Raw genomic sequence first — 27,063 nt, 5'->3', positions numbered from 1 at the left:
GCAACATCACAAAGCATATTGTGTTCTAATTCAGAGGAATAAGAGGCCTCTCCTCTCTTTTCTTCCAGATATTGGTTTTGCTATCCCTTTTCATGAGAGATGGTCTATCCCTTTTTTTAGCAGAAAGGATACCAGATTCATTATTTCCTGATACAGTTTTTCTTCTCAGACCTTCCTCATCATGCTGTTCTATGACAGGCCCGTTCCCTCCTTCCATAATGTGCCTCACAGCCTGGTCCTCTGGAGTGCAAGCAGTGGTCCCACTTTCACTGCTACTCAGATCCAGATCTTCCAAGTAAAGAATCTTAGAATGTGGCATACTTTTTATGAAAGTTTTTTCTCTCTCCAGTTTCCTGCTAGGATGATGCTCATTCATGTCCACACCAGAGTCCAGACTGGTATCATTACTCTCTGTTTTTTTGCCCTTTTTCAGATCTATGAATGAATGCCTCACTTGAGCAATTGGCTTTCCATCCAGGGACACAAACCAAGCTCGAGGGTGTGGAGAAGGTTTTCCTTTAGACAGTTCCAGTAACGTTTGTTCTGAAATACCTTGAAGTTCAGACGAAAACGGAGTCATGACAACTGCTTCATTCAATGTCCCAGGAACAGAGACAGATTCCAGTAAGCTGTTGGTGTACCTGCTCCAGTTGGAGGTTTGAGAAGGTAAGCCTTCTTCACCATCCAGGGCGCTGTTCTCATCCCTGCACACAGAGGGCTGTGGATGAGAGTGCACTGGCATTTTTGGCAGTGTTTGCATGTAACTTTCACGATTCATGGGTTCCATCATGGGACTGTACACTAACTGCCCTTTCCTTGGCAAAGTTGCAGATTTAGCAGGATGCAATTGTTCAGGGGAGTGGAAAAGGTCAGAGGTCTGAAGAATAGCAACAGGTTGATTGTAAAGATGCATTAGATGTTCCGGGATATGGGAAAGCCCATACAACTCCTCTTTCAGTGAAAGGTACCTGGTTTGGTCTGGAACATCCCTAGGAGCCTGGGAAATAGTACCATTACTGTGCATTGGCTGCTGTAAGTGCCTTACTCCAGCATTAAGCTCCAATGAATGGGCTGAATTTCCTGCCTGACCAGTTTGACAGGATGATTGGTAAGAAGCATCCTCTGTGTAGATTTTAAAATTGTCTCGTGATTTTCCATCTTCTGTGTCTATGGACAACTTCCTTTGAGGGCTGTATGAAGAAATCTTTGCTGTATACAACTGTGACTTATCCTCCAATTTTAAAGTCCCTTTGACAGCACTGATGTGGTTTATATGAGTTGTTGATGTTGTCTGGTCTTTTTTTATGACTTCCAGCTTAGTTGTATTTTTTCCCTTCTTTTTTGTCCGACGACATTTATCCCTGTGCAAAAGAGATGCAAAAGGTGACTGCAGAGCATACTAGGAAACACCAGACAGTTGACTACCAGAGCTGAAGGTTAGATTTTGATTAAAAAACTATAGTGTAATGTGACTTCACAAACTTAAAATGAAGTTCTGTACTGTCATTCTGGAACAAATATTAGGCTACACAATACAGTTCAGCTAAAGAAACAAATCTCAACTTCTAAAGACTATTTCATCAACCTTAAATTCCACTCATGATGAGCTTACTAAAGCTCCTCTTTTTGCTTACCTGCAGTAACAAAGAAGAACAGCAAAAAATCCGATGATAATGACTACGGTACCTCCCAGTATGGCCGTAAGGAACACAGTGTGATAGGCTGTTATGTCCTTGGAAACTGCACTAATAATGGATTCTAGATTGTCAGACAAAACCAAACAAGAATTACTTCTCCAAAATAAATAATTCCTCTTAATGTGCAGAGCTGTAGCTAGTAAATTGAACTGTACTTTTCCTGTGATTTTGTGTTTCAATGGCACTATGTTCATCCTTCCCTTTCACCTTGCTATTTCAGCAGACCAGAAAATACACAGTGGTTACAATATAATGCATCTTACAAGATTCATCTCAAGTACTAAAACCTTACCATAACATCTACTCAATTGCAGTCAAATCACATTTGTATTAATTGTCTAAATGGACTTAGAAACATAGTCTTCATTTTCCATTCAGCGAACCATTCACTGTCACACAGTGCTATCTACTTTTAAACTTTGATCTAATATTTTCCTGATAAATCCTTTTGTATGAATTTGCAAAACATGCAACAAGTCAACATAAAACAAATTCCACCAGCAACATTTTACCCAAGATTAATTTTCTTGTATTCCCTCTTGTCATATATGATCCTCAACAGCAAGGGATACAGTCCCACTAATTTTTAGATTTCCACAGTCTTGCAGGCTTCTTCCAAAAGGTGGTGATAGTATAGACACAGAAGTTCAGATACAGTCTGGACTTTTCCCCCTACAGCATCTGAAGTTCTAGAAAATGGTTATATGTACAAAGGCACACTAAGGATTCAAACAACAGATATCCAATTGGTGAAGCTGCATGTTGCTTTTCCCTATCTATTGTTAAATAAAGCAATCAAACTGACAGCTTTATGACACACAGTTACTTAGATTATTTAGCAATTTCTTTGCCAGTTGTTGCAATACCTCTTGTTCCAGGCAGTGGAGCTGCTATCCAGTAGCCCAAGTGTTGAGCTGTGTATGTCCACACTAACCGACCATCTGTTTCCTTCACCATTCCTAGCCCACGGTTTACCCAAGCACCTGGAAAAAAACAAGCACATGTTGTCCAGGCTTCTTCTATACCTCAAACCACTAGTAATTAAACCTATTACTAAAAATACACAAGGTCATAAGAAAAACTGAAAATTCTGACCCAGACACTCTTTATTACACAGCTTTAGCTAACCATGCAAGCTTTCTTACTTGACAATTTCATTGCAAATGTCCCTCTGAGGACATTGACTTCGAAACAAAGTATCAGTGTTACTTACCAGAATTAATTCAATATAATTAATTTTCTATTGCTACATGTCTTTTGCAGGTAAGCACACAAACCATTTAAAAAATCCTATTAGATGAGCTTCATGCATGAAGGCCAAGACTAAAGAGTGAAGGAGCAGGTAACTGCATATGAGAACAAGTTTAACATTAGTTAGCAGCACTTAGTGGGAAACCCTTTTAATCTAATAAACTACAAGAGGATACACAATGTTTGTCCTGAGTGTTTCTCTCCTCCTCCCTGCCCCAAGGCAGTAACAGTGCAGTTAGCCCAAGGAAGGGCTATTGTTAGGACACAGATTCCACACCATCTGTTTGGTAATGCAAGGACAGGTATTAAGGCATGCCAGCTTCTACAATTAATAAAGGAGCCAGGAGAAGAGACAAAATTATACTTAACTCACTTGAACACATTTACTGTGGGCCATCTGTGAAGTTTTAAGGACAGAAAACAACCCCATGGAAAAAAACTTACATTTTCAACCTGCAAATACTGAGAGGGAACCAGCAGCTTTTTTAAAACACCAATAACCAAGGCATGAAAACAGTATAATTCATATAAGATGCAGCTTATATTAAATTTCATTTTCTTTCAGGACCCTTCTTCTAGCAAAGCAAAAGAAACTATCTACCAGGTAAAGATGAAAACTGACATCTGCCACAGATATACACACAGACACACAGAGAAAATACCATTCAGCAGTAAAACATGAGGCCTTCTGGTGCTTGTCGAGGCTGCCAGAGGGGAAGAGCAGCAGCAGCAGCAGCAGCAGCAGCCACCTACAGCCCTGAAAGTGGTGGTTTCTCTGCTACCTTAAAAACCTCTTGTCCAGAGTCAGGAGCAAGATCGGCTGGAAAAGTCTTCCATACCTAACTGTCTTATGGAAGCAAAATTCCCTGACCTGTCAACTCTGAGGCATGATGATACTACACTGCACAACTATTGTTTTACAAGTATTGAGAGTGGGCTACTTACAGGCAGATAAAAAACAACATAAAAAACTACATATAAAAGGTTAAAAAAAAATTCTAGCTCTCCAGAACTTCTATCTTGGCTGAACAAATCTGTAAGAAATTATACAATCTTCACTGTCCTCTTCAGTAAATTATATCTCCCCAATATACTCCATAGAATATACTAGATAGTAAGAGAAACATTGAAATGTGATTTATAAGTAAGCATGTTTTCTCTATGATTTACTGCCAAACAGGAGGATATAATTCTCAATTCAAAGGTGCAATTCAAAGTTCCTTTTTTTTTTTAATTCTATTAAAATCCACAAAGACTGTTTAATATTAATGCAGCAGAGTATTTAATAAGAAGGAAGCCACACTCAATATACCTCAACAAATTCTGCATTCACAGCTGCTGGAATATAATTACAAAAGCTCATTTTCCAGGAACAGTCTCAGTACTACTACACATGGAGTAACCCCAAGGAACACTGCACAATCAGACCTGTGAAACCAGTTTCTATCTTTTTCCTGGTGCATATGGATCAGCCTACACAGACCTGTTCCCTTGCCACTATCAATACTGACACAGGAGCTCTGATTACCATCACAGCATATTATCCAAGGACTTCAGAGTTTAAGTGTGTCAGCATCTTGCTGGGGACATTCTGCATACAGCATCTTGGATGCCAGAGCCTCATTATTCAGTGCAGCAGGAGTTCAGCATTCAGCTAAGATGGGGGCCTACTGCTACTTAAGAATGGTCTGGAATGTTTGCTGCAGACCTGAGGTATTCCACTGTCCTCAGGTGCCAGAACGTTGACTAAGGCCTGCCTCCCTCAGTTACCTTCAAAAAAAAGTCTTTTTACACAGGTCAGATCAAAGGTAACAATAAACACATTTAAGAATTTACATCCACAGCAATTAATAAAGTTGCAAATTTTCACTGTAGAGACAAGGAAATGGAAGAAAAAGTAGAAGAGTTATGTCCCAAGTGTTTCTCTCCTTTTTGACAGTCCTCCATGTCCTCTCCTCAGCATCCAGCACTGAAGGCTCCATGTGAACACTACATCTCAGTGAGCATCCATCACAAACAATTTGCCTTTATGGAACCTCTATCACAGTACACCTCACTGGACAGGACAACAAGCCAACCGGTTTTATTGCTTTTTAGGGTTACCATGCTCCTGATCTTGCTCTACCCCCAAGGCCAACATGCTTAAGTAGGGATGTTGAGTAGGCTCCTCAACACCCACATACACACCTTTCCTCTTACCGCTGGTTAGCCCTCTGAAATCTTCTAGGTGTATAGACAGACCTAACCTTCTAAGCAAAAACTTACCCTATTCACTTTTTCCCCACAAGACTATGTAGCCAGTTTTTCCCTAGCATGTTCTTAAGTCATATTAATGCTCTTTGGCTGTTCTTCATTCAGATGATCAGTTTCTTTCTTGAACATGTAAACAAAGAGTGGGGTGTCCTCTCCTGTACTTCCAACAGTTGAACAATAGCTTTTTGCCTTAATGAGGAGTAAGACATTCACCTCTTCACTCAGTTCAAGACCAAGGGTGATGGCAAATATAAGGTACCATATAAGACAATCAGTACACTGATACACACCGAAAAGAGGACATCTAAATGGGTTAAGTGTACGTAGCTCATTACTCACTCTTGACTAAAATTAGACATGAAGAGATGACAAAAGTTTTAGAATGACTAATCCCCAGACTCCCCTTTGCATGCATACTGTAAGAACTGTGTAGTTCCCTTTGATAACTCTTATTTCCCCTTCATTTATCTTTCTGAATTGCTTTTGTTAACTGAAGTAATATCTGTTCCAGTTCTAGTGTCAAAGGATCTTTAGAGCTACACTCTAGAAACAAAGCATCCAAACCTTCAATTCTGATTTGTTATCTTTTAAGAAAGCATTCACAAAATTACTGGGCTTAAAATTTAACATCACCTAAAATATATGTTCTATGAATACTTAGCCTCTCATGGAAATAAAAAAACAGTATATTAAAAATTTGATCAATAGGAATGCTAATGAATTTTATCAAAGCTTTCTGAACTAATGAAAGCAGGGACATGCCTTTGAACAATTCAAGCCAGTCAATTAAAAAAATACAGAACCCCTAATAAAACTTGTGACTATGTACTACCACCTCACGTATTAGTGCCAGCACTCTTCCATGACCCACAGTGTCATGTGCCCAAAACTACAGGCATGTGCTAAAAGGCAGAATAACAAATAACTTAGCCCACTTACCAGTTTTCATATCGAATGTCCATGCAGGTACAGCATCTCCTGATTTCACAGTAGTTGTGGAAAGAGGAAGTGTAATCTGAATGGGACCATTTACTTTGAGTTCTTTCCCAGTCAAAAGCACACTTACACATATGGCAGCAAGAGGAGTTAATTCCATGCTTTTGAAACCTGAATGTGAAAAATATCTTGTCTGTAATCCTACATTTATAGTTTATTAAAAAATATTTAGAATTAGAATTAATTCAGAATTATCCTCACTGTAACTAAAGGCAAGTCCTCATCCACATCCAGCTACAGAGTCACCACCTTGATCAAATAAATATCAATACTTCTTTTCCTCTGGGCTTTTAAAATCTTATGATTAAAATAAAAAGCAGTCATTTCTATATCAAAGCTCTAAGAGAAATACTTGCAACATCTTGGGTTCAATGCTGACTGTAGAACTAACAATGAGGCAAAACTTGGCTTGGAGGTGGGGAAAGAAGGTTTTTTCCCCCTCAGCTAACCAGATTACAAAATAGCTAACTTATGTGAACTACAGACAATACAAGAATTTTTGTATAATCGCAATGTACACACCATTGAATCAAACTGAAGACATACGAGAACTTTAACTCTGTAATCTGGCAATTATAATTAACTGAACAGTTAATCATGAGGCATGTCAAAGCACTCAAAGGAAATGTTGCATATACAAAGATTTACAGTGCAGGCTGGAAGTTTTTTTTCCCTTTGTTTTCCTTTCACCAGTTTGCAAATACTTCAGAATGCACAATATGACAGGATGGTGAAAGAAGCTGAAACAGAATTAGTAAGTACCAGAATAATGTTAAATCCATGCAAGCTGTTAGAAGCTGGTTATGAGAAAACTCCTGGTGGATCAGATATCAATTAGCTTCCACCTGCCCTAAAAGGAAGCTTATTCCTCTAGGAGTATATGAATAATTTAAAACACATGCCAGACAGATTGAAAGGAAAACTCAAAGAGGAGAAACACTCCTTATTCTCTCATGCTTCTTCCCTTCTACTTTCCATTTAAAGAGGAGAAATATAGATAAGAAAGGTTATTTTAAAATATAAAAAATAGGTAAAAATAAGTAGGTCAAAATATATATCTATATCTATATATATGATGACTTTAATTCAATGAAAATGCATGACAAGTTCAAGTAAACCATGTAGTGGCCTCTTCATGCACTGCAATGAATTTAAGAGCCTCATGGCTTCAGAGCCACTGGGAATAGAAAGAAAAGAACAAAAGAAAGAGGGAACTGCACACCGTACAACCTACCAGAGAATACTGCATTTATGCAAATTTAAAAATTATCTGATAGAATGACGAAGACTAAAAAATCCAATGGGATAAGAGCAGAGTTTTGACTTAGTCAACCACTTACTGCTTTTCCAGTGAAACAGATGCACAGAAAACATTATTAAAATTGTGCTCTGTACACATAGTGATCCCTTGGTTTCAAAGAGGCTTGTACAGATTGACTGTGAGCCAAACAAAGGTTCCACACCAGCTCCGTGTTGGGTGTAAAACTCCTAGAACACTAGTGAAACTCTAGTGAAAATGCAGAAAATGAAATCAACTGCTGCAGTGTCACTGATGTCTTTAGGTTCACCTAGTTTACACTCAGGCCATAATTGCATTTTTAAGGTGTTTACTGAACCAGTTTCACAGTCTCATGAAATTCTGTGTGAGTATATATATATATATACATATATATCACTCTGAAGGAGTATTTCAGTGCATCATATGCTATGTTCTCACACTACATGGAACAAAATTAAAGACTGATATTGATTACTCACCTGATGTGTTTATAGCTTACTCCTATGGAATGAAGCTTTGTGATATAATACAAAGGAAGCAGGTTCAGGCTCTTAGGTTTTCCTGAAACACTGTGCACTCATATGCATTATAATTCAAAGATTTCTTCTTTTAAAAAAAACCTCTTAAACAATGTATTTACATACCTGACTTGTTTAGAAGAATTCCTGTGGTATAGAGAAAGCTGTCCACTCTCAAAAATTGCTCTGGCACTGTCAGATAGGCTGTAAGATTTGTAATATAGTGATTTGTTGGAAGCTTTATCAAAAATTTTGGAAACTGAACACTTGGTTGAGATTTGGCATCTGTAAAAGAGTAATACTTTGCCTCAGCCAGGGTAAAACAGCAAACAGTGTTGTTACTACTCTTCAGAAATCCACTTAGCATAACAACCTGTTGTAACCCATTTTTTCCAAGATTTGTATTTCCAGTCTAGCACTTGTCACAGCCCCACATACAAATACATAATTAACTGAAAATGTGCCTTTGAGTAGATAGGTATTATATCAGAATAAGATCATGCTAAAGGTTTTTTTTGGTGTGTGTATAGATGGTTATGGCAAAGTGTTTAATTATTGTCTGCACACACTGTACTTACCAGACAGTTTTCCAGTAATTAAGACAGTATCTTCAAACAGCCATATATTAGCTTGATTTTGTGGGAATAATGAAAGCGTCACGGATGAGTATACTGTGGGAAATGATAATATCTGTTACACTGTGCAATCAAAAAAAAACCCCTCTAAGATCTCTGTTCCTTTAACTGCTCTGTTCAATATTCCTTCAGAATCAGAGAGCATATAATAAAGACTGAATAAATAAATTACTCCTGTTGTCCAGAGCAGGAATTTTAGTGTTTAGGCAAAAAAGTCTCTGTTGAATGTTTGCTGTCTTATGCTTGTAGTGCCTACAATAGTTAAACAATACTTGTGAGGAAACACTGCTGAAAGAGAGCTACAACAACCTGTTAGAGAAGACACAAAGCATTTGTACTCCAGGAATCACTAAAGTCAACAGGATTTTTGTCCACATCACCAGCTCTTTGCTAAGTCTAGGCAAACAATTTATCAGCATTCACTCTACACCACAACATAACCTACTTAGAGTTCAAAAGGCTATATTCTGTTTTACAGTCATAACAATTTCATTAAGTTTCACAGATTGTTCACCCTTACATCTGCACTACAGGCACCACCTCCCTTGACTGACAGTCCTGTCCATTTGACAGTAACTACCCAGACAGCTTAGGAGAGAAATTTAATTACTGACAGATACAGTTTAATAATAGGACTGTAAGACGCTTACGTACTTGGCATCCTCGCAGTTTTCCAAGGCAAAGGTGTTAGCATGTAGCCATCCTTGTAAGATACAATAGCCAATCTTAAGCCTAATTTGTAGGGCACTTTTATTATGACTGCTCCATTGTTCCCAGTCAGAGTAGAATTTGTCTTCGTGTAGTTAACAAACACTTCTACCACTGCTTGTCGCAGGTACTGGTGACTGATGATGTCATTTACTTGAACTTTGAGTGTGAAAACAGATCCTATTAGCAAAAAGAAAAAACCAGGAGGACATAACACATCATAACTAAGGACCATAACTTAAATGTGTAAAGAAGTCCCAGAGTTTATGCCTCAGCTATTCATCCACTGTACTGTGGTTCTCTATTTCTGGCCCAAAACATAGATAATCATGCAATTAACTACCTCAGAAAAGAAGGAAGCAAAAAAACCTTGAAATGGGGCATAAAGCTGTCAAAAAGTGTTTATCAAACTCAGCAAATATAATACCTAACAGGTCAAACAACAAACCAAAACTCACCAATAAACCAAACAAAACCAAAATGACAAAACAATTCTTCCCCTTTTCCTTTAAGCTTGAACAGTGCATCTTGGCAACATGAGACAATGCGCTCTGCAATATCACACTGATAATACAGATGGTCTTGTTACCCGAGTATAACTCTTGCCTTGGGTCACACATTTAAAGATGTACCTCGAGTTTCTGAAAACAGAGAACCTAATGTCTACAGACAGTGGGATAACACATTTATTTTTACATGTGTAAAATTATATAAAGTAATTGAATGCATTCAGACACTGATGGTTTTCATCTATCGTCTCCCACCAGACTTACACCTCTGGGCTATTTTTCACCTTTCTATATTGCAATGTCTAAATAGTATTTGTCTACTGCTAATTAGAGGATGTGACATTCCATACGATACCTACAAGATACAATGTCTTGCAAAGATCATAATTACAAGGACTGAGCAGCATGTTGAAAATAATAAATCCACTTGAGTAACAGTTTTGAGATGCTCTGAATTACATTCAATTTCTCTCCCCAATAAGCAATTAGGGAGACTTTTCATTGACAGTAGGTACATTTAAGTTATTATTTTAAATTAAAATATCTATGGACCACTGTTAAAAATATTTTCAATAACATCAATTGTCCAGTATTTTAGTTACAGGCATACTACTATTCGACACCACTGCACTACTTTATATCCTAATATTTTCAAACACATTCATTATGAATATGCATTTCTATTTAGGTCAGATGTCAAGCTAAGTTATGTGAAATTTATCTACCAGAAATCATAGTTCAATTTCATTATGTTATCTCCTCTATAATTGAGATTGACACTGCACCAAGAGATTACTAGCACTGACCTTGATTTAAATGAAAAGGCCTTGAGGAGCCAAGTGCAATCCATCAAAAAAACCCCAGTACATAGTGAAGACATCCAAGTCAGACCTCTCTGAAATAAGTACTTATTTAGAACTATTGTATGCTTGGAGCATACCACATATTCCTGAAAAAAAATTATCTGCACACTACAAAAGCTACATTACTCTCAATTTACTGCTATTTATCACAAACACAACAAAAACTTACCAGCTGTGCCAGATTGATTCTCTAAAGTGTTATGTAAAACTATACTTCTTGTGCAAATTAATACATGCTTACAGAAACAGAAAAAATATCCCAGTGATACTCAAACATATTTGACAGAATTAAACAGAAAATGCCCAATAATCTAAGGACAATGTCATCTGGTTTTTTTGCCTTATGCCTGACATTTTGAGACTAAAATTGCATTTAAACTGCTGTGCTGGAGGGGCTTTAAATCATATACTAATTGAAAAGAAATTTTAGGTCATGTCAGCAAATTATGGTTTCCGAACAGATCTTCCCAGCATTGATCCAGTCACACACATACTAGCATTATTCCAGAGGTTTCCAAAAGCTGAAAAACAGGCCATTTGCCCTGGGCCAATGAATAGTTAAAAGACTACTGAAGAGAGAAAACAGGTAGTGTACAATATTTTTACCCAGTAACCCCTTGGGAGCCAGAAGTATCTTATTAAATGGTATTTAAAAAGTAATAAATTCAGTAGTACTAAAATCAAGCTCATACCAGTAGGAACCAATACCAGAAATGCCCACTATAAACTACTATTTTAACAGCTGGAATCAAGTCAGGGGAAAAGGAGCCTAGTATTAACAGCTGAAATAAGTCATAAAAAAATTAAAACCTAGAATGTGCTTAGAAAGACATTTTCTTACAATCATTTCATACTTGTAATGTGTATTTTCCATTTCCTGCTAACAAAAAGCCTAAAAGCACAGGGGTGGGAGCAATCACTACAGTTCTCCTCCAGCTCTTAGCAAACCCAAAGGTTATTTTGTGCAAAAATATTTCTCCCTTTCATCTCCTTCAGTTACAGCCATATTAAACCTAACTTTCTTAAAAGCTTTCCGATGCAAAAAAAACCAGACTGCAAAACTGTAGAAAGCTACACTCTTCACTCATTCTCACAGTGAATTGACAAATATCATTGGCTGCTTTTAGCCACACAACTTTAATTACTAATTCTCCTGTGGGTACAGAAATTGCCACAGCATTTTCCAGAACTGATACTCTGCTAAGAGGGTGCTGAGAAGACACAGAAGTTCGGCTGTAAACACGGCCTGGAATCCTCAGAGGGCTACAGAGACAAAGCTCTCCAGTGCAAGCTCTGGAAGAGTCACACCTGTGCACCACTGTCACATGCAGCAGCAGTTACCCGAGTGACACATGCTCACTTCATGCCCATTAATGCTCAGACACAAATCAAAGGAGACTCATTCCTTGGCTCCCCTTGCTTTTGGCCTCACCTTTCACTCTAACACAAGAGTCTTCCTAACAAGAGGAAGTATACTGATGGGCTGGGAGCTGTTCCCTCCCTGCAAGTAATATACATGAGCAAATCATTTGGATTTTCTATCAGCCAGAATATATTCTGCCAACAAGTCACTTGAAGTTTGTGTGCAACGTTTTTGGAAAGACTTTTATGTAAATTAAATCTTATCATTCCTTGACAGGAACAGTAGAGAATACACAAGCACACAATATTATGCCACTAGCCAAATGCTTGTGCAATGAAAATATATCAAATATATGAGCTTAAAAAGCCAGAATCCAACAGTAACAACAAGTCTGCACCAGCACAGCCATGTTCACTATTGTTTGGTACAAAATGCAGTGTCCCAGAGCATCCTGCAGCAGGTCAGCTGTAGCAGCCTAGGTAAAAGCAGAACAATCATGAGGTCCTAACAGCTCAGACTGTGTGTGCAGTGGTGGTCCTACACCCCTGATCTGTGTATTTCCAAACTTGATATCCTTTGACCTGCTCCCTCCTCAAACCAACCCCCTCACATGCTTTGCATGCATTTAATGTGTGAATTTATCACACATACAATGGCATTGACTTATTAACAATGTTATATTAACACTCATGACACATAACTTGCAAAGAAAATACTGCCTATTTTTCTTAACTTAAAAATCCTTCAGGACACTTTTGGGTCTCAAATATGATGGAAACTGCAGTAGGACATTTTAATCAGAACAAAATATACTGAAAAACATTTCAGATGCAAAAACCAAATTGCTGGTTAAGTGTTTAACAAACCCAAAGCTGGATGAAACCTGTGCTTTTTTGTGGTCACTAACACGTGCCAAACACAAGTGGGTCAGCTGTACCTCAATATTAAACAGATTTGACAGAACTGTTACAATTAGAAGAAAGAACTCAGTCTCTGCTAATTTGATTTGTGCTGCCTCAGAGGAAAGGAGATCTCTCTCTTGGCAGGTCGGCTGGAAACAGCAGCCCCTACAACAGGAAAACGTTTGCTGATATACATTCCTACAACAAGACAAAGGACAACAAGGCCTACTACCACATCTAGCTACTTCATAAATATCCTGGCCTCTAAAATGACACCCCATTTCTTTGAGTAACATCATCTAATGCCTGCAATTTGGCACCGTATCACGCAGAATGAAGAATTGCTTAGAATCGCAAGCTGGGTACAGACATACAATGCAAAAAAATCTCTATTATACCCTATGCAATTTGTTCTTAATTCTTACCTGCAGATAAGCAGGTCATCTGGTTAGCATTTATGTGAGATTTAATTAACATGGGCAAGGCCAGAGCCCTTATAGGCACTGACACATTCCAAACCGCACACCTCATTAACTGTAAGATTGAGCAGTGAATGCACAGACACACAGGTCACTGCCCAGGAAGAATTCCTACACATTCTGTAGCCCAGTCCTAAGTCACTTTTCCTATTTATCACCAAGTTCCTACAGCCAAAGAGGTTCTATACCTCCAAGGAGGCACTTACTCTTCTCAAACACACAGCTATGATCTTACTGAGTGAACAGTAACTACTTAAATTATTCAATAGTTCCTTTGGAATAAGAGATTCCTCTCACCCTTGCCTGCAGATGTTTAAAGCCATGCCAGAAAAGGCACATGCTTCCATGAGTTTTATGGCAACGGCCTACATGGTATTACCAGGCTCCATACTAACCAGCCAGAGAAAACATGGGTTGTGCAATTTCCTTGGTTTTAGCTGACTGAACAACCATTTTTCCATTTTTTACATTCATGGAACACCATATTTTTTTGCTTAATACAATTAGAGATATGAAAGGTGCACAGAAGAAGAAATGCAAAGAAGAAATCATGTGTTACAAGAATATCAGGTTTTACTACACATGCAGTATTGCAATGGATATTGCCATGGGGGTGGAAATCAATGAAATATTTAATCCACACAGTCAACATACATCTGGCTTTAGTAAAAAAAAGGTCACATAAAAGCAGTCCTCCTGCTCACAAAAAACAATCACTGCTTCTTAAAATTTCCTTAAAACTACAGTAATGCCAGTGACAAACAGCAAAAGCATAACTTGAGAAAGTAAAAGCCTGTTGTATCTTTAAAGCTCATCGTAAACCCATGTACGTGAGGGAGAGCTGTGCAGCACCTGACTGACATGGAGATGATTTAATGCTGGACTAAGCCTCCTCACCACAGTGCATCAGTCCGTGCTTACCTTTGTTCTTTATTAAGGTGCAAAGCATTGACACAGGACCATTTTTCTGCTCTGTATAGCGCATTAAAATGACATAATGGGTGACCCCTAAGCTCCAACAACCATTTTATGGCTATATTGTGGCAGTTATTGTCAGATATGAGGGCAAGCTCTCTGACCACTTTTCAATTATGCTTCTTGTAGCTATCAAATAGCCTGCAAATCAAATTAATAATGCCTACAGCCAAATGTAGTCTTCATTTGTTAGCAATCACTGCTCTTTTACCCTGTGATAATTCATGCAATAATTTATAGACCCTACATACAGATGGGCATAGACACATATAAAGACATTAGTAATTCGACACAAATAATTCTCTATATTCCAAATTGGTAACAGAATATCTCATTTCAAAATTAATTATTGGATTCTTTATAAAGATGTTTATATGCTATTTATATGCTGCTCCTGATTTACATTAATAGAAAATAAATAGCAGAAAATTATTTTCCCCCCTAAAATGGCACAGAATAGTACTAAAATTAAAAATACACCACAAATCTTTTTCCCTGTGCAATTTTAATTTTATCTTTATTAATTAGCTATAGGTGCAATCTAAATATTGTTTTTTCAATAAGGTGTGACTGAATTGAGAAGCAAAGAACATCACAGTGGTCACCAAAGGTCTGAAATCACACAGCAAATACCTAATCAGCTGTAAAAATCAGTTTCTCGGGAGAAGAGAACCTTACATTTAGGTAAGAACAACACATGCTTAGGATAACAAGTACCTGGCTAACAAATTCCACCTGGCTGAAAAAAAAAACACTTCAAAGTTGACAACTTAGTGACACAGTTTCATTCCTCCACTGAGCACAAGGTTAAATTTCCACCATCTCTCACCAGAATCACTGGGAATTAAAGCTTTCCTCTAGTTAGCAGCCAAGTAACCAATTCTGACCCCAAAGTGACTGGTAAGGAACAGAGGGGGCATAAAGACAGACCCAGGTCACAGCCAGAGCTAAAACTTGCCCTTGATCTTGAAGCAAAATGGCAGCATCATTACTCTGATTTTAAAGTAAGTACTGACTGCCCATTGAAATGCATTCTGGAAAAAGAAGGTATTGATGTTCTACTGCTACATGCCAGGGGTGCTGGTCACCAGTGTTCAAAGACTGACAGGAAACTTCTTTTAGACAACCAAATATTAAATAAATGGGAGTCCAGAGCTAATCACCATCTGCTGCATTTCTATATGAAGAGCCAACACACGCTATCTATACAGCACCGTTCTGTAGCTCTACACTCCTCAAAAGTATTTTAATGCAAAATTGAACTTTAAGATGCATATTTTAAGGAAGAGCTTTTTGCAAAATTGTCTTCAGTGACACAGAATACGTTACCAATTTTCAGGGACAAAGCAGCAAAACAGGGTCTGGGAAAGTAGGACAGCACAGTATTCCCACGGCCCTATTTCTGATCAACCAATTTCCACAGAAGTCATCAACAAAATCTCAATTATGAAGGAGCTAAGGCTAGATCCTGGGGGGGGACAAACAGTGCCTTTTACACAGAGAAAAGCTGTTACAGTCAGATCTAGGTGTCTCCAGCAAGCAGGAGCCTCACGATTAAGAGAAAATGTAACAGATTAGAAATTAGATAAAATTGGAACACAGTTTCCTATGCAAGGGCTTTGTCACCCATGAGGCTACTCCTGTGAGTTTTTGCTGGAAAAAATAAAAATTCTAACTCTGAGAGGTTTTCAAAGATTTCTTTGTTCCACATAAAGCAAGTCTCAAACTAAGAAGAGTGAAATGCACTGAATGAAATTAAATGCATTGAACCAAACCCATTAGGATGAGCACTTTAAAGGGACATTTCTAATCTTAGCAGACTGAAAAACTACAGGGGATTGTCTCTGGCAAATTAGCACATGATCCAGAGAAAACGTCAAGGTTTTAAGAGAATTAGTAGGTCAAAGACTAATTACTCATTTAGTTCTAAACAGACCCAAAATCCAGATTCATGCTATAATAAAACAGTACGGAGAAGCTGACTATCTCTTGAAATATTGAAGAAAGTGTTATGTATTTTACAGATAAAAACAAGGCCTCTTCCCCTCCTAATAGGGATTTTGGTAGCAAAGAGAAGTAAATTAAGAAACAAAAAAAGAAACAACCCAAACACTAAAAAAAATAGAATGTTTTTATCAGTCATACCTTGTAGGTTTTTTTCCCAGCAAAAGTATTTATAGCCTTGACACTATTTCTTTATATAGAATTAACACTGAATTTTTACTGATGCTTTCACCAGGAATAGAGAAATAAAAAACTGTTAATTGAATTTACTTACTTACAACAATTTTGTTTCACTTCAGCTGAATTATTATTTTCTTTCATTTAAACAGAATAATTATTTTCCTTTTATACCAACATATTTCGGGGGTTTATACTTTATGTGTGTGTGCACATATAAATGCAAATCTTAAGCAAACAACAAGAGGGAAAGGAGGTTTGTTATTTGAAGAGGGAGGTAAAGAAAAAAGCAAAACGTTCTTAATAGAAATCTTGTCCTCAAATAATAGCATATGTTGTATGTAAGAGTGGACTGATTTTATGAGTTATTTAACTAAATAAATGAAAATACCTCCAACAAAGACCTCAGACCAGCTGCATAAAGAACCTAAGTATGATAATCACAAATGTTGACATGAACCAAACATTGGTGAAATTAAGGGCCTGCAAAATCAAAAATAAATAAAAAAAAGCCAGATCATTATAGGCTTTATCTGTCATGATTACTGCCGCATAATCAATAAACACTTTTGTGGAATGATCATGCTTGTAAGAACTACACAAGAATGTCATCGGGCTAATCCATAAAGCTGCTAATGACTTCCTCACCTATCCAGTGGGAACAGCCCCCCCAGACACTTTCAACTGCTCCCAGGAAGATATATAAAATAGAAAGAAAACCTGCATTCTCCCTTAAATATTTTTATGGGCTACCTAAGTCAGAACTATGAAATTCAGATGTGAAAGCAGCTATGAGGGTTAGATGGGATTTCTTCCCTGTATTCCTTTAACACTGCGTGGTGTATATATACATGTATGGGGGGTATATATATACACACACTCAAATCTGTCATTAAAAAAATCCACTGGAATATTTTTAAGTGCATCACATGTAAAGTACTCATTTGGTAAATAGTTGCAAGATGTTTTTTCCCCATGAGATGCCTTCTTCATTCAACTCACTCATTAAAATCAGGCTGCTTCATCACCCAAGACAGAGCATGAGAACTCCCAGGACACAAACCAGAATTTTCATGACAGAATTGTATTTCACATGTCTTGCTGTACTGGAGTACTGGCATAAATACTAAGAATTTCAATAAAATTCAAAACTGACCCTTGTTAGTGGAGCTATGAGAATTACAATTACCATAGCAACTCTGCATTTTGATTTGCTGCTATTTTGTTGAATCAGCCAGTCTGGTGCTCAGAACTGTGGTTACCATGGAAGGATGAAGCTGAAATTCACCTTCCTGGTAGCAGACGATGAAATGCTGCAGTCTGCAGAGCTTCACTTATTTAGGATTCGGTTATTTTAAATATCATCTTCTGTAAGCCTACGTAAGTGGCATAAATGATTAATATTACAAGACCAAAAATCTTAAAACTTTTATTTCAAAGGAAGATAAATTTGCAAGTGAAAGAGATTTAAATGAGCAAGTAAATACTAGTAAGAGCTCCTGAAGCCTACAAAATAGAACACCTCTACCCAGGCATTTCAGAGGCCATTATAAGATTATTTTTGCATTTCAGTTTACTCACTAAACCTGTAATGCTGTTCTTTCATTTTTTTTAAATGACTGCCAGTATCAGTCTACCTTGCATCAGAAGTGAGGGAATGAAAAAACAAGAGCATTAAAAATTCATACTTTGTTAAAGAATACTGGGAAAAAGGTATAGAAGGGAAAAAGCCAAACATACATAATACTCTATTTGAAATATACTGTCTTAAATACCCACATTATAGTATATATAACATCAAGAAAAATGTGCAAGTGCCTATTAGGGGATATGCAATCAACATGCATTTCTCATTCATGAACTTGACAATTAAACCTTCATTATTTAAACAGAAAAAAAGAAATCATTTACCATTATCTCACTGACAAAATGAGACTATTTTTTATAGAGATTTTCTAATGATTCGTCAAACCTACCCTGCAACAGTCAATATACTTGGTCAGGAAGAATATTCCAGTATCGTTGTAGCATGAATCATCTGTTTGGGTTTTTTTAATCCTAATGGGTTAGACACAGGATTTGTCTCGTGGAATTCTTAGTGGTGGCTAGTGAGCGGAATTAGCTGAAAAAATGTGGAATTTCAAACATCTCCTTAATTAGGCAAAGCAAGGAAAAAAAAATCCCAGGAAAACAAAGCAGTACCCTCCTCAAACATGGCATTTACTGCTCTGAAACCCTAAGACAGATACATGCCTATACACTGTGTGGCATAATACAACCTACAAACTAGTAATTCAAAAATATCAGCGCATGTTACTCTCTAACCACATAGATATTTTCAATAACACACTAGTCACTATTCTTGGCTGAAAATACTTTTCCTCCCCCCAAGCCACAGAATCTCATACTACTGCTTAAAGAAAGATATTTGCAATGCTCCAGCAATGCCTGTCTTTCATTTATGGAGAAGATCTTCTAAGCCCTTGAGACAAGGGCAGTGTGCAAAGGTATATATGGAGAAAATATAATTCAGAGTTTGCAGGACATTTCCTAAGCGAAGCTCTGTGCATGCTGGCTGGGAAATTTTTAATGCACTAAGTAGGAAATCCGTATTGCAGCAACAAAACAAGAGCTCCCAACAATCTGCAATCTCTTTCTTATATAAATTTCCATTACAGTTGAGTTTCAGAAAGTGAATGATCAAAAAAATCACAAAATAACAACAAATATGACATCATGTTTTAGAAAAACATGATTGCAGATTCCTACAAATTTTAAGTAAAAAAAGAGTTTTAAAAAGAGAAGTTATATCAAATCAAATCACAGAATAAAGCAAAACAATTGAATCAAGACTGCACCACAATGATCTAACTCCTCTGCCTACATGGACGTTATCCAGGTAAGTGTCAATACGGAATACATTAATGATTCAGCCACTGCTGCTTCGAATCATTACTGCCTGCCTACAGCTCATCCCTGGATAAAGTGCTCCAGGATCCAGCTCAAGGACAGATGCTAGAGACAACACAACACGCTGCCTACCAGCTGTGTCTCCAGCACAAACACCACCAACACAGACACACAAGTTCTCCCTTCTCAGCAAGAGGCCGAATTCCTGTAGGGAGTAATTGGAAAACAACTTAGCACCATGGAAACCCGGTGGAAATGGTTTTATTGACACCAAGACTAAAAATGGGGCAGTCAACACTCCCTCCCTCCCCCTTCCAAATACTCAAGATTCATTTAGCATCTCTGATACTGCGCCAACTGGATTGGGGGGGAAACAAATCCACTTAAGTATTTCTGAGACAATCTGTTCCATGAACCACTGAAGAATCCAGCAGGCAGACTCGTCCAGGGACAGGATTTCTATACTGTGCTTAAGGGAAAAAAACAACAAACACAAAAGGGGGAAAGGAATCTGACAACTAATTAGTTGAGTGAAGAGGCAAACAGCCGTGGCAGATTCTTTTGCAAAAGACTGCACCAAAACTATGCAGGATCTTGCAAATGTTTTGCTGGGTCTCTATTCCACTGAAGTTAATTAGAGGATTTTCTCAACATCCATGGCCTATAATCCAAGGAAAATCTCTACTGCAGCCCAGTGAGAGTAAGTTTTCTCCCTTGTTCTCACAAACAATGAAATAAGCTCCTGTGATATTTATCACAGGGCATAATTCATGTTATTAACAGCTTCTATTGCACCAAATACACAGTGATGTCCTGCATTTACCCAGCATAAAACCACTCATTTCTCCTGTTTAGCCACATAATGAAAGGCTTCAGGACAGGGAAAAAATATTTTCCACAATGACCTGAAGAAACTTTTAATAATTCCATTAGAGTCTATAACAGTTGGAAAGCGCAAGCACTTCCTTATCCATCCCAATAAAACAACTTAGATTTTCAAATATCTTGGCATCACTGACCTTTTCTCTAGCTTACATTAGCAGAGACAAGCTATTAACCAGATTGGCTACCTCAGGAAATAACTTAGATGAGAATGTTCCAATCAGTTTCATTTGGAAGCCTTGCCCATATAGAGTTGTTAATAATAAATAAATTTGGTGTCTTGCCAAATTTCATAACCATTGCTACACAGTAGGATCTGTTTCAACAGACTGAGCCAACTGTATGCATCATATTTATACAACAGCCCCAAATCTGCAGCAGAGGATGTAATTCCACTTTCTTCTAATTAACATGCATTAGGGGAAAAGAGTCCACCCAAAATGCAATGCAAAAGTTCCAAGAGAAACCCTAGCAGCTGACACAGCCCTTAGTCAGGGGTTTTGAGGAGGGGACAAAATGCCCCCTCAAAGTCTATAGAAGCTCAGGAGCTGAGGATGCAGTCAATAACATGCTTCAAGGGACCTAGAGAGAGACATGGGCCAACAAGAACCTCATCAAATCCAACAGGGACAAACATAAATTGATGTCTCTGACCCCTTCCAGCAGTACCTGCAAGAGAGTGACTAGTAGAGCAGTAGATCTGCTGAAAACACTGTTTTCTTACCAAGAAGAGCAAGCCAAATTCTCTGTTGAGATGCACAGCAGGAAATGAAATGCAACAGCCACAAACTGCAGGGAAGGATCTGACTGGACAGAAGGAATTTCTTTTCTCTCTAAGGAAAAACAATCCTTGGAATAGGTTGTTCAGAGATGTTCTCCAATCTTGAAGGCTTTTATAGCCTGACAGGAAAGAGGTCACAGGACTGAACACAGTTCCAGATCCTGAGTTACTTTCAAACCACAAAAAATACAGAAAGAAACCCCCACAAAGATAATTTTTCACTTGATTGTGGTTTATTTCAGCTGATAATTTTAATACACTTAGCAAATCTGGCTGGCTGTTTTTCTCAGAGTACATCATACTATGATAATCTGGGGCTCACAACCTGATGAAATTCTATACTTTATAAAGGAAACGGGATGAATACCATTTATCTTGCATGGCCTTACTTGGTAACACTTGCAGTAAATGAAAACAGTAATAGCAATGATTCTGAAAGAAATCAGTTTGACTAATGAAAAGGTTGCTCAGAACTGAAACTAAAATAACCCACAACACAAAGCCTTTCAGAAGAGGCCGATGAGCTATTAAGGACCACCGAGAAGCTATTAGTAACAAAAACAAAATAAATAAAAAAAAGAACCACCAACCTAAAACCCACCTAAATTCCGCTCTTTCCTCCAAAATAAGCTGCATCATAGTGGCTCAGTGCTCCAATTGATGTGACTGTAACCACACTGTTAAGTAAAAGTGCTCAAGCAAACACTCAGCTGTACAGTTTAAAGCCCTCATTAATCGAATGACACTCTACAGACCTTGGAGCAATTCTGGGGTGCAGTGGTCACATCAATAATGCATTTCAACCAGAGCATGCAGGGGACACGTTGAAGAGGTTTTGAGATTCTCTGTATTTTGCTGCTTCATGACCTCCTAATGCACATGGCTCAATATGTGCCTCACACTCATACCCAGAAGCACTTCAGCATGTTTAACACACACAAAACACCCCAACATTCCCCTCCACAGCTATTTGGCCTTCATTTGCAGCTTAGCTTGCTATAGCTGCCAGTAGTTCAGATAAGACCCAAAACAAAACCACCAGATTTTTCAAAATGCAACAAGGAAAATCAGAATCTAGAGGGCCAAGATTATTTTTTGCTCTCCAACCCAACCCAAGGCAGAGTTTATTTCCATGTAATCTCAATGACAGGCCATCTCTTGCCTCTTCCACTGTTAGAACTGCACTGGCTTAGGCACTTGGCACTACCAACAGTAAATGCAGAATGCTGGGGAAGGGTCATGCAGGAAGTCCAGCAGGAGGAACTGACCCTATAATCCATCTCCTTCAACTGTCTCACTTCCACATTGTGACAATTATGCCCCGAGGACTGGTGCTTTGGAGGGTCCTCCACACACACAGGACTGTTCCTGTTAATGCTGATCTTCTAGTCTCAAGAACCTGCTCACACTACAGTATATGTGTGCTCTCCCATATCAAAGATCTAAGTGTCATCCCTTCCTGATCTAAATCCCTCCCAAAAGGAAAGGGCAATAAATTCATCAAAGGTTACCCTCTGTACAAACTGTCTCTACTGTAGATGTGGGGCTGTACAAGCATATGCTCTGTGTGTGCTGCAGACTCAAGACACAGTTTGGACAGTCTGCCCTTTGCCAGAAACCAGCTCTTCTGCTGAATGGATCTGGAATGTCTATTCCAACTGAAAAGATGAGTTATGGCTAGAGAGAAATCTCCCCTACTAAACACCTGGCTTAGGGACCTCTGAAAGATTCACTCACTCTCTTGAACTTTCTAACCTCAAGTTTCCTAGCACAGGTTCTTCCAGCAAACACACTTCCATATTGCTGATTGGAAATGGAAAGCTGTGCACACTCACATCCTCCGCTCAACTGCATGCTAGCACAAACAGAGTTTTCAAACCTCATGTCTTCTCTATAAATAATATGTAATAGCTGCTTTGCAGCCTGCTGAATACACCTTCTTGTAGACATGTATGGAAGGTGACAGTTTATGAACACACAGGAGGTGTGCTGGAACTCTTCTGGCAAGCCAGGATTAGGTAGGAGGAGCTAGATCTGATAGTTTCATCCTAGTTATTCAAGAGTACGTGAACTCCTCGGGTGCAATGGAAATTTTTGATCACAGGACCTGGGTGCTCCTACAGCACACCAGATGCTAGATCTATGAATTAGGAATTAAACACAGTATCAGGAGTAACACAGAGGACACATTTGCTCTGAGCCTCAAATCCGCATTCACTACAGAAAGATACAGGTGAATATAAAAATATGCAACTTTCAAGACAACAAAGTAACCTGAGCTGTATTTCTAAGTTTGACATGCCAAAAATTAAGTTTATTTTGAGTAAGATTTCCTCTCAGATCTTTGCCTCTGTCTTCAAAGCCTGCATCTACTGAGCTAGTTCACAGAGAAAGCATGCTACACATCCCCAGTGACCCATATAGCAGCTGCATTCCAAATCCTAGACCTGCCTGTTTCTCAGCCTGACAGTAATTGTGAATGTTTTTACATAGCAATTGGCCTTTGATTATGTACTCTCTGCTGACAGCTCCACAAGAAGTAAGGAAAACAAGTAAGAACTGCAAAAACTACCACCTTGCAATAGGTAAGGTGGTATCACTGATCATTCTTGCTTCCTGCCACTTCTTACCATGTGGGTCCTGTTTCTGTGAATGCTGAAACACATTCCTGCCCTTGTCTGTCTCATTTCTTCATAATGAAAGCTACTATCAGAGCAAGCTTCTTGAAACGAACATTTCTGAAGTCATCTGAGCATGATGCTGTATAATATATTACAAGCTTCAATAACAGCAAACTTTCAGCTCAGGAGGGGTGCCTACCTCTTCAGAACTCCTCCATACCTTTGTGTTTATATTGATTCTCTTCCTGAAAAATAAAAAAGCATGTAATTTTTTCACGTGCGCTTTACCATGGAAAATCCTAAACTTCTTGTATTTAGCAAGCTGAGTGACCTAAATCGTGGAACACTATGAATATTTATTTTTCATTATTCATATCTGTTTCAAACTGCAGTTGTTTTATCACCCCTCAGTGTCCTAATGTCCTTCTGATATTTTGTTGCATTACTAAGTCTTAGATGAGGACAGAAAGCTAAGACACTTAAGAACATCAGCTCCAATAAATCAGGACAAGTCTAAGTCTTACATCCTTTGTCACCTGGCTGAGAAACCATTATTGTAAATCCCAGAGGCTGAGAATCCTGAGAAAACTCACCAGCAATTCAAAGGACATTTTCTGAGCTTATTTCTATAGGTGGAGTTAGCTACTTGCACTATTTTGCTGTGGTGTGCATGTAACTCTTCTTACTGGAAAATAAACCTTTTCCCTGACACCAATTATGTTCCAGTACCTGCAGGATAAGAATGTTGTGCTGCTGGTTGTACAAAACAAATAACCCCAGTTCTGATCAGAAGTCCCTGGTTAGACAGCTCAGACTCCTTGAGCAGGAACTGTATCCTACATAACCACTCAGCCATGAAAATGACTGATCTCCTTCTTTCCTGGAATGCTAAAGAATCTCCCATACAGCTATTAACTCCTCACTCATTTTCTTGGGGTATCTGACTGCAACACAACTCTTAAACAGAACTGGATTTATGGCTGCCATACTAATCCTCAATCCAGTGACTGGAGAGAGCAAACCATAAAGGCTGTCCCATCAAGCAGCAAACAAGCCAGTCACACTGCACTATGTCAATGCTGTTATTACGTATTATTGCTCCAATTCAAACCCAAATTAACAGAACAAGGTATCAAAACTAAATGCTCCTCTAAATACCTAAGTACCAAATACACACCAACAAACAAGTCATAAGGAAAAATATTCTACAGCAAAACCCATGGAAAAATCAAGATTAGAAAAGCAGTAAGTCGCACAAGGATGTGCCAGAGAAATATTCCTGTTTCAGTATCACAGAGAAAAAGGAAGCATGAGAAAGTTTACTCTATCTTGAACGATCAGGAAGAATAAGACAAGATAGAGAAGAGTTTAGAAAAATCTTAGCTAGAAATGCCTTGTCTACCACACTGCTTCACCTTAGACAGCAACTCATCACACATGCAAGCAGATAGGATCGAGAAATAGGCTCAGAATCGAATTCCACAGACAGCATCCAGTCAGTTTATTTGTCTCCAACAGGTAAAAAGGTACTCTCTAATTTTCTTCTGTGTTTGCAAACAATCACATATTTCTCTCTTCAGTCTCAACAAACAGAACTAAATACATGTGCATTAATGCACGTAGTGATTCCAATTCTCTTCTCTCCTTTGTCCAGGACTACTGTTAATTGCTACTGTTTTGGAATTTTGCCCTACAAAGCCAAGCTAATCTTCCTATTGTATACAAAGCCATCTGCCTTAAAAAAACCCAAACGAAAATAAACTTCTTTTTCCTCGAATTCTGGAACATGTGGCAGATTGGGAATGGTAACATATACTACGGCAAGTCTTTTCTTGTTTATACTGGGATTACAAAAGGTGTGGGCACTACCCTCAGTGTAGAACATGCAGTTATACAACAGAAACTTGAAGAAACAACATCTGTTTTAAAACATACTTCAAGACTAATTTCAGGTCTCAACACAGAAAAAAAGTTCAGACTTTTTTCATCCTATGCGCTGTCTATACAAAATGTGACAGTTTCCATTTACACAACTGCTTCGTTTTTTTCTCTGCCATAGAGCTGCTGCAGATAAGTATCACTTACTCAATTAGTGGCCACTGCCATGTTTATTGCCCAGTATCTGCATTATAAAGAGAAGAAATGAACCACATCCAGAATATCCCAAGCATGTGAACATTAAAGAACACATCTCAATAAAGAAAAGGGAACATGGAAAACCAAACCAGATTTGCTTGGATCAAAGCCAGGACTGCAATTTACTGAATTCTGAGCTCAAACCTGCTGACCTCAATGCTGAATATTCAAAGCTCACAGTGACTTCTCTTCAGCTGTTCCTCCACACCAGAGTCCAGATTTCTAAGCTGCCACACAGAATATGGAAAAACTCATTATGAGTAAAAGGAACCAAGGCAGGTTCTTCACTCCAGCAGTCACCAATCTAACCAGAGAGACCTGTCTGTCTGTCTCTGTCTACAAAGTTACTACTTTTCTTTTAAATTTGGAGGAATGCCTGTATCTGTTAGATGACAGGAGTCAGAATAACTCCATGAACTGGGTCCCTCTTGCACATATTCTCTGCCTCATCTTAAGAATTTACTCATTTCTTCTGGCAGAGCTAAGTTTGTTGTTGTTTTTAAGGAAAAAGAAAGAGATGAACCGAAAAAACCTACTCAGTCAAAATATGCAACTCCCTTCCCATTGCTGTACTCAAATGCCAGCATGTGCCCCCCAAACCTTCATACACAGCTGTGCTGACTTCAGCATGTCTTCTCAGCACAATAATGACCCTGGCAGAAGTCAGTTAATCCAGGAGGGAATTGATCTGTAAAACGGTATAATTATCTTCGACAGAACAGGGACATCAATACAGAACTCCAGCCATAGCTCTGCACCTTCCCTGGTTAAGGAGCATAAGTCTCCTTTTCACTAGCAACACTGGGGGCACAAACACACAACATAAATCCAAATTCAGCCAGACTCCTCCTTACTTCCAGAAGCCACTGCCTGCCTGGAAGTTTCCCCCACAGGACCTGCAGCTGCTGCAGGAGTGGCCTCTTCAGAGCATTTCCCTCAGGAATCAGTCTGCTGCCAGTCCTCTGCTGGAAAGGCAACAGCTATTTATCCTGCCAACCTTTCAGCTGTAAACCATCAAAACATAATTTCATGCAAAAAGACATTAGTATCTGTACCAGATACTGTTTTTTATATATATGGAGTTAGGCTTTTCTGATATAAAATTTTAAAACTGTCAATTACTT

At 38.4% G+C, this 27,063-nt stretch overlaps 1 protein-coding gene across 1 annotated transcript; it reads right to left on the bottom strand.

Annotated features, from left to right (window-relative positions):
- Positions 1 to 25: 25 nt before the first annotated feature.
- On the bottom strand, positions 26 to 9,527 carry FAM171B (family with sequence similarity 171, member B). The gene is made up of 7 exons (XM_009074955.1): positions 9,284 to 9,527; positions 8,573 to 8,665; positions 8,121 to 8,279; positions 6,141 to 6,308; positions 2,564 to 2,680; positions 1,635 to 1,758; positions 26 to 1,361 (listed from the first exon to the last, which is right to left on the bottom strand). Exons 1-7 carry the CDS (start codon positions 9,321 to 9,323, stop codon positions 26 to 28), a joined length of 2,037 nt encoding a protein of 678 aa, XP_009073203.1. The 5' UTR covers positions 9,324 to 9,527.
- Positions 9,528 to 27,063: the final 17,536 nt, after the last annotated feature.

This window comes from Acanthisitta chloris, unplaced genomic scaffold (assembly GCF_000695815.1).
Source record: "Acanthisitta chloris isolate BGI_N310 unplaced genomic scaffold, ASM69581v1 scaffold21635, whole genome shotgun sequence".
NCBI classification, from domain to species: Eukaryota; Metazoa; Chordata; class Aves; order Passeriformes; family Acanthisittidae; genus Acanthisitta; species Acanthisitta chloris.
Note: the sequence above shows the minus strand (reverse complement) of the source record. Positions and strands in the feature narration are given on the sequence as shown.

What these genes read in the sequence shown, in the direction of transcription:
- FAM171B (XM_009074955.1), bottom strand. Translation starts at nt 9,323, where the DNA reads ATGCTAACACCTTTGCCTTGGAAAACTGCGAGGATGCCAA. An exon ending in GAAAACTGCGAGGATGCCAA is followed by an intron (nt 8,666 to 9,283) that starts GTACGTAAGCGT and finishes CATTTCCCACAG; the next exon opens with TATACTCATCCGTGACGCTT. An exon ending in TCCACTGCCTGGAACAAGAG is followed by an intron (nt 1,759 to 2,563) that starts GTATTGCAACAA and finishes CTGACAATCTAG; the next exon opens with AATCCATTATTAGTGCAGTT.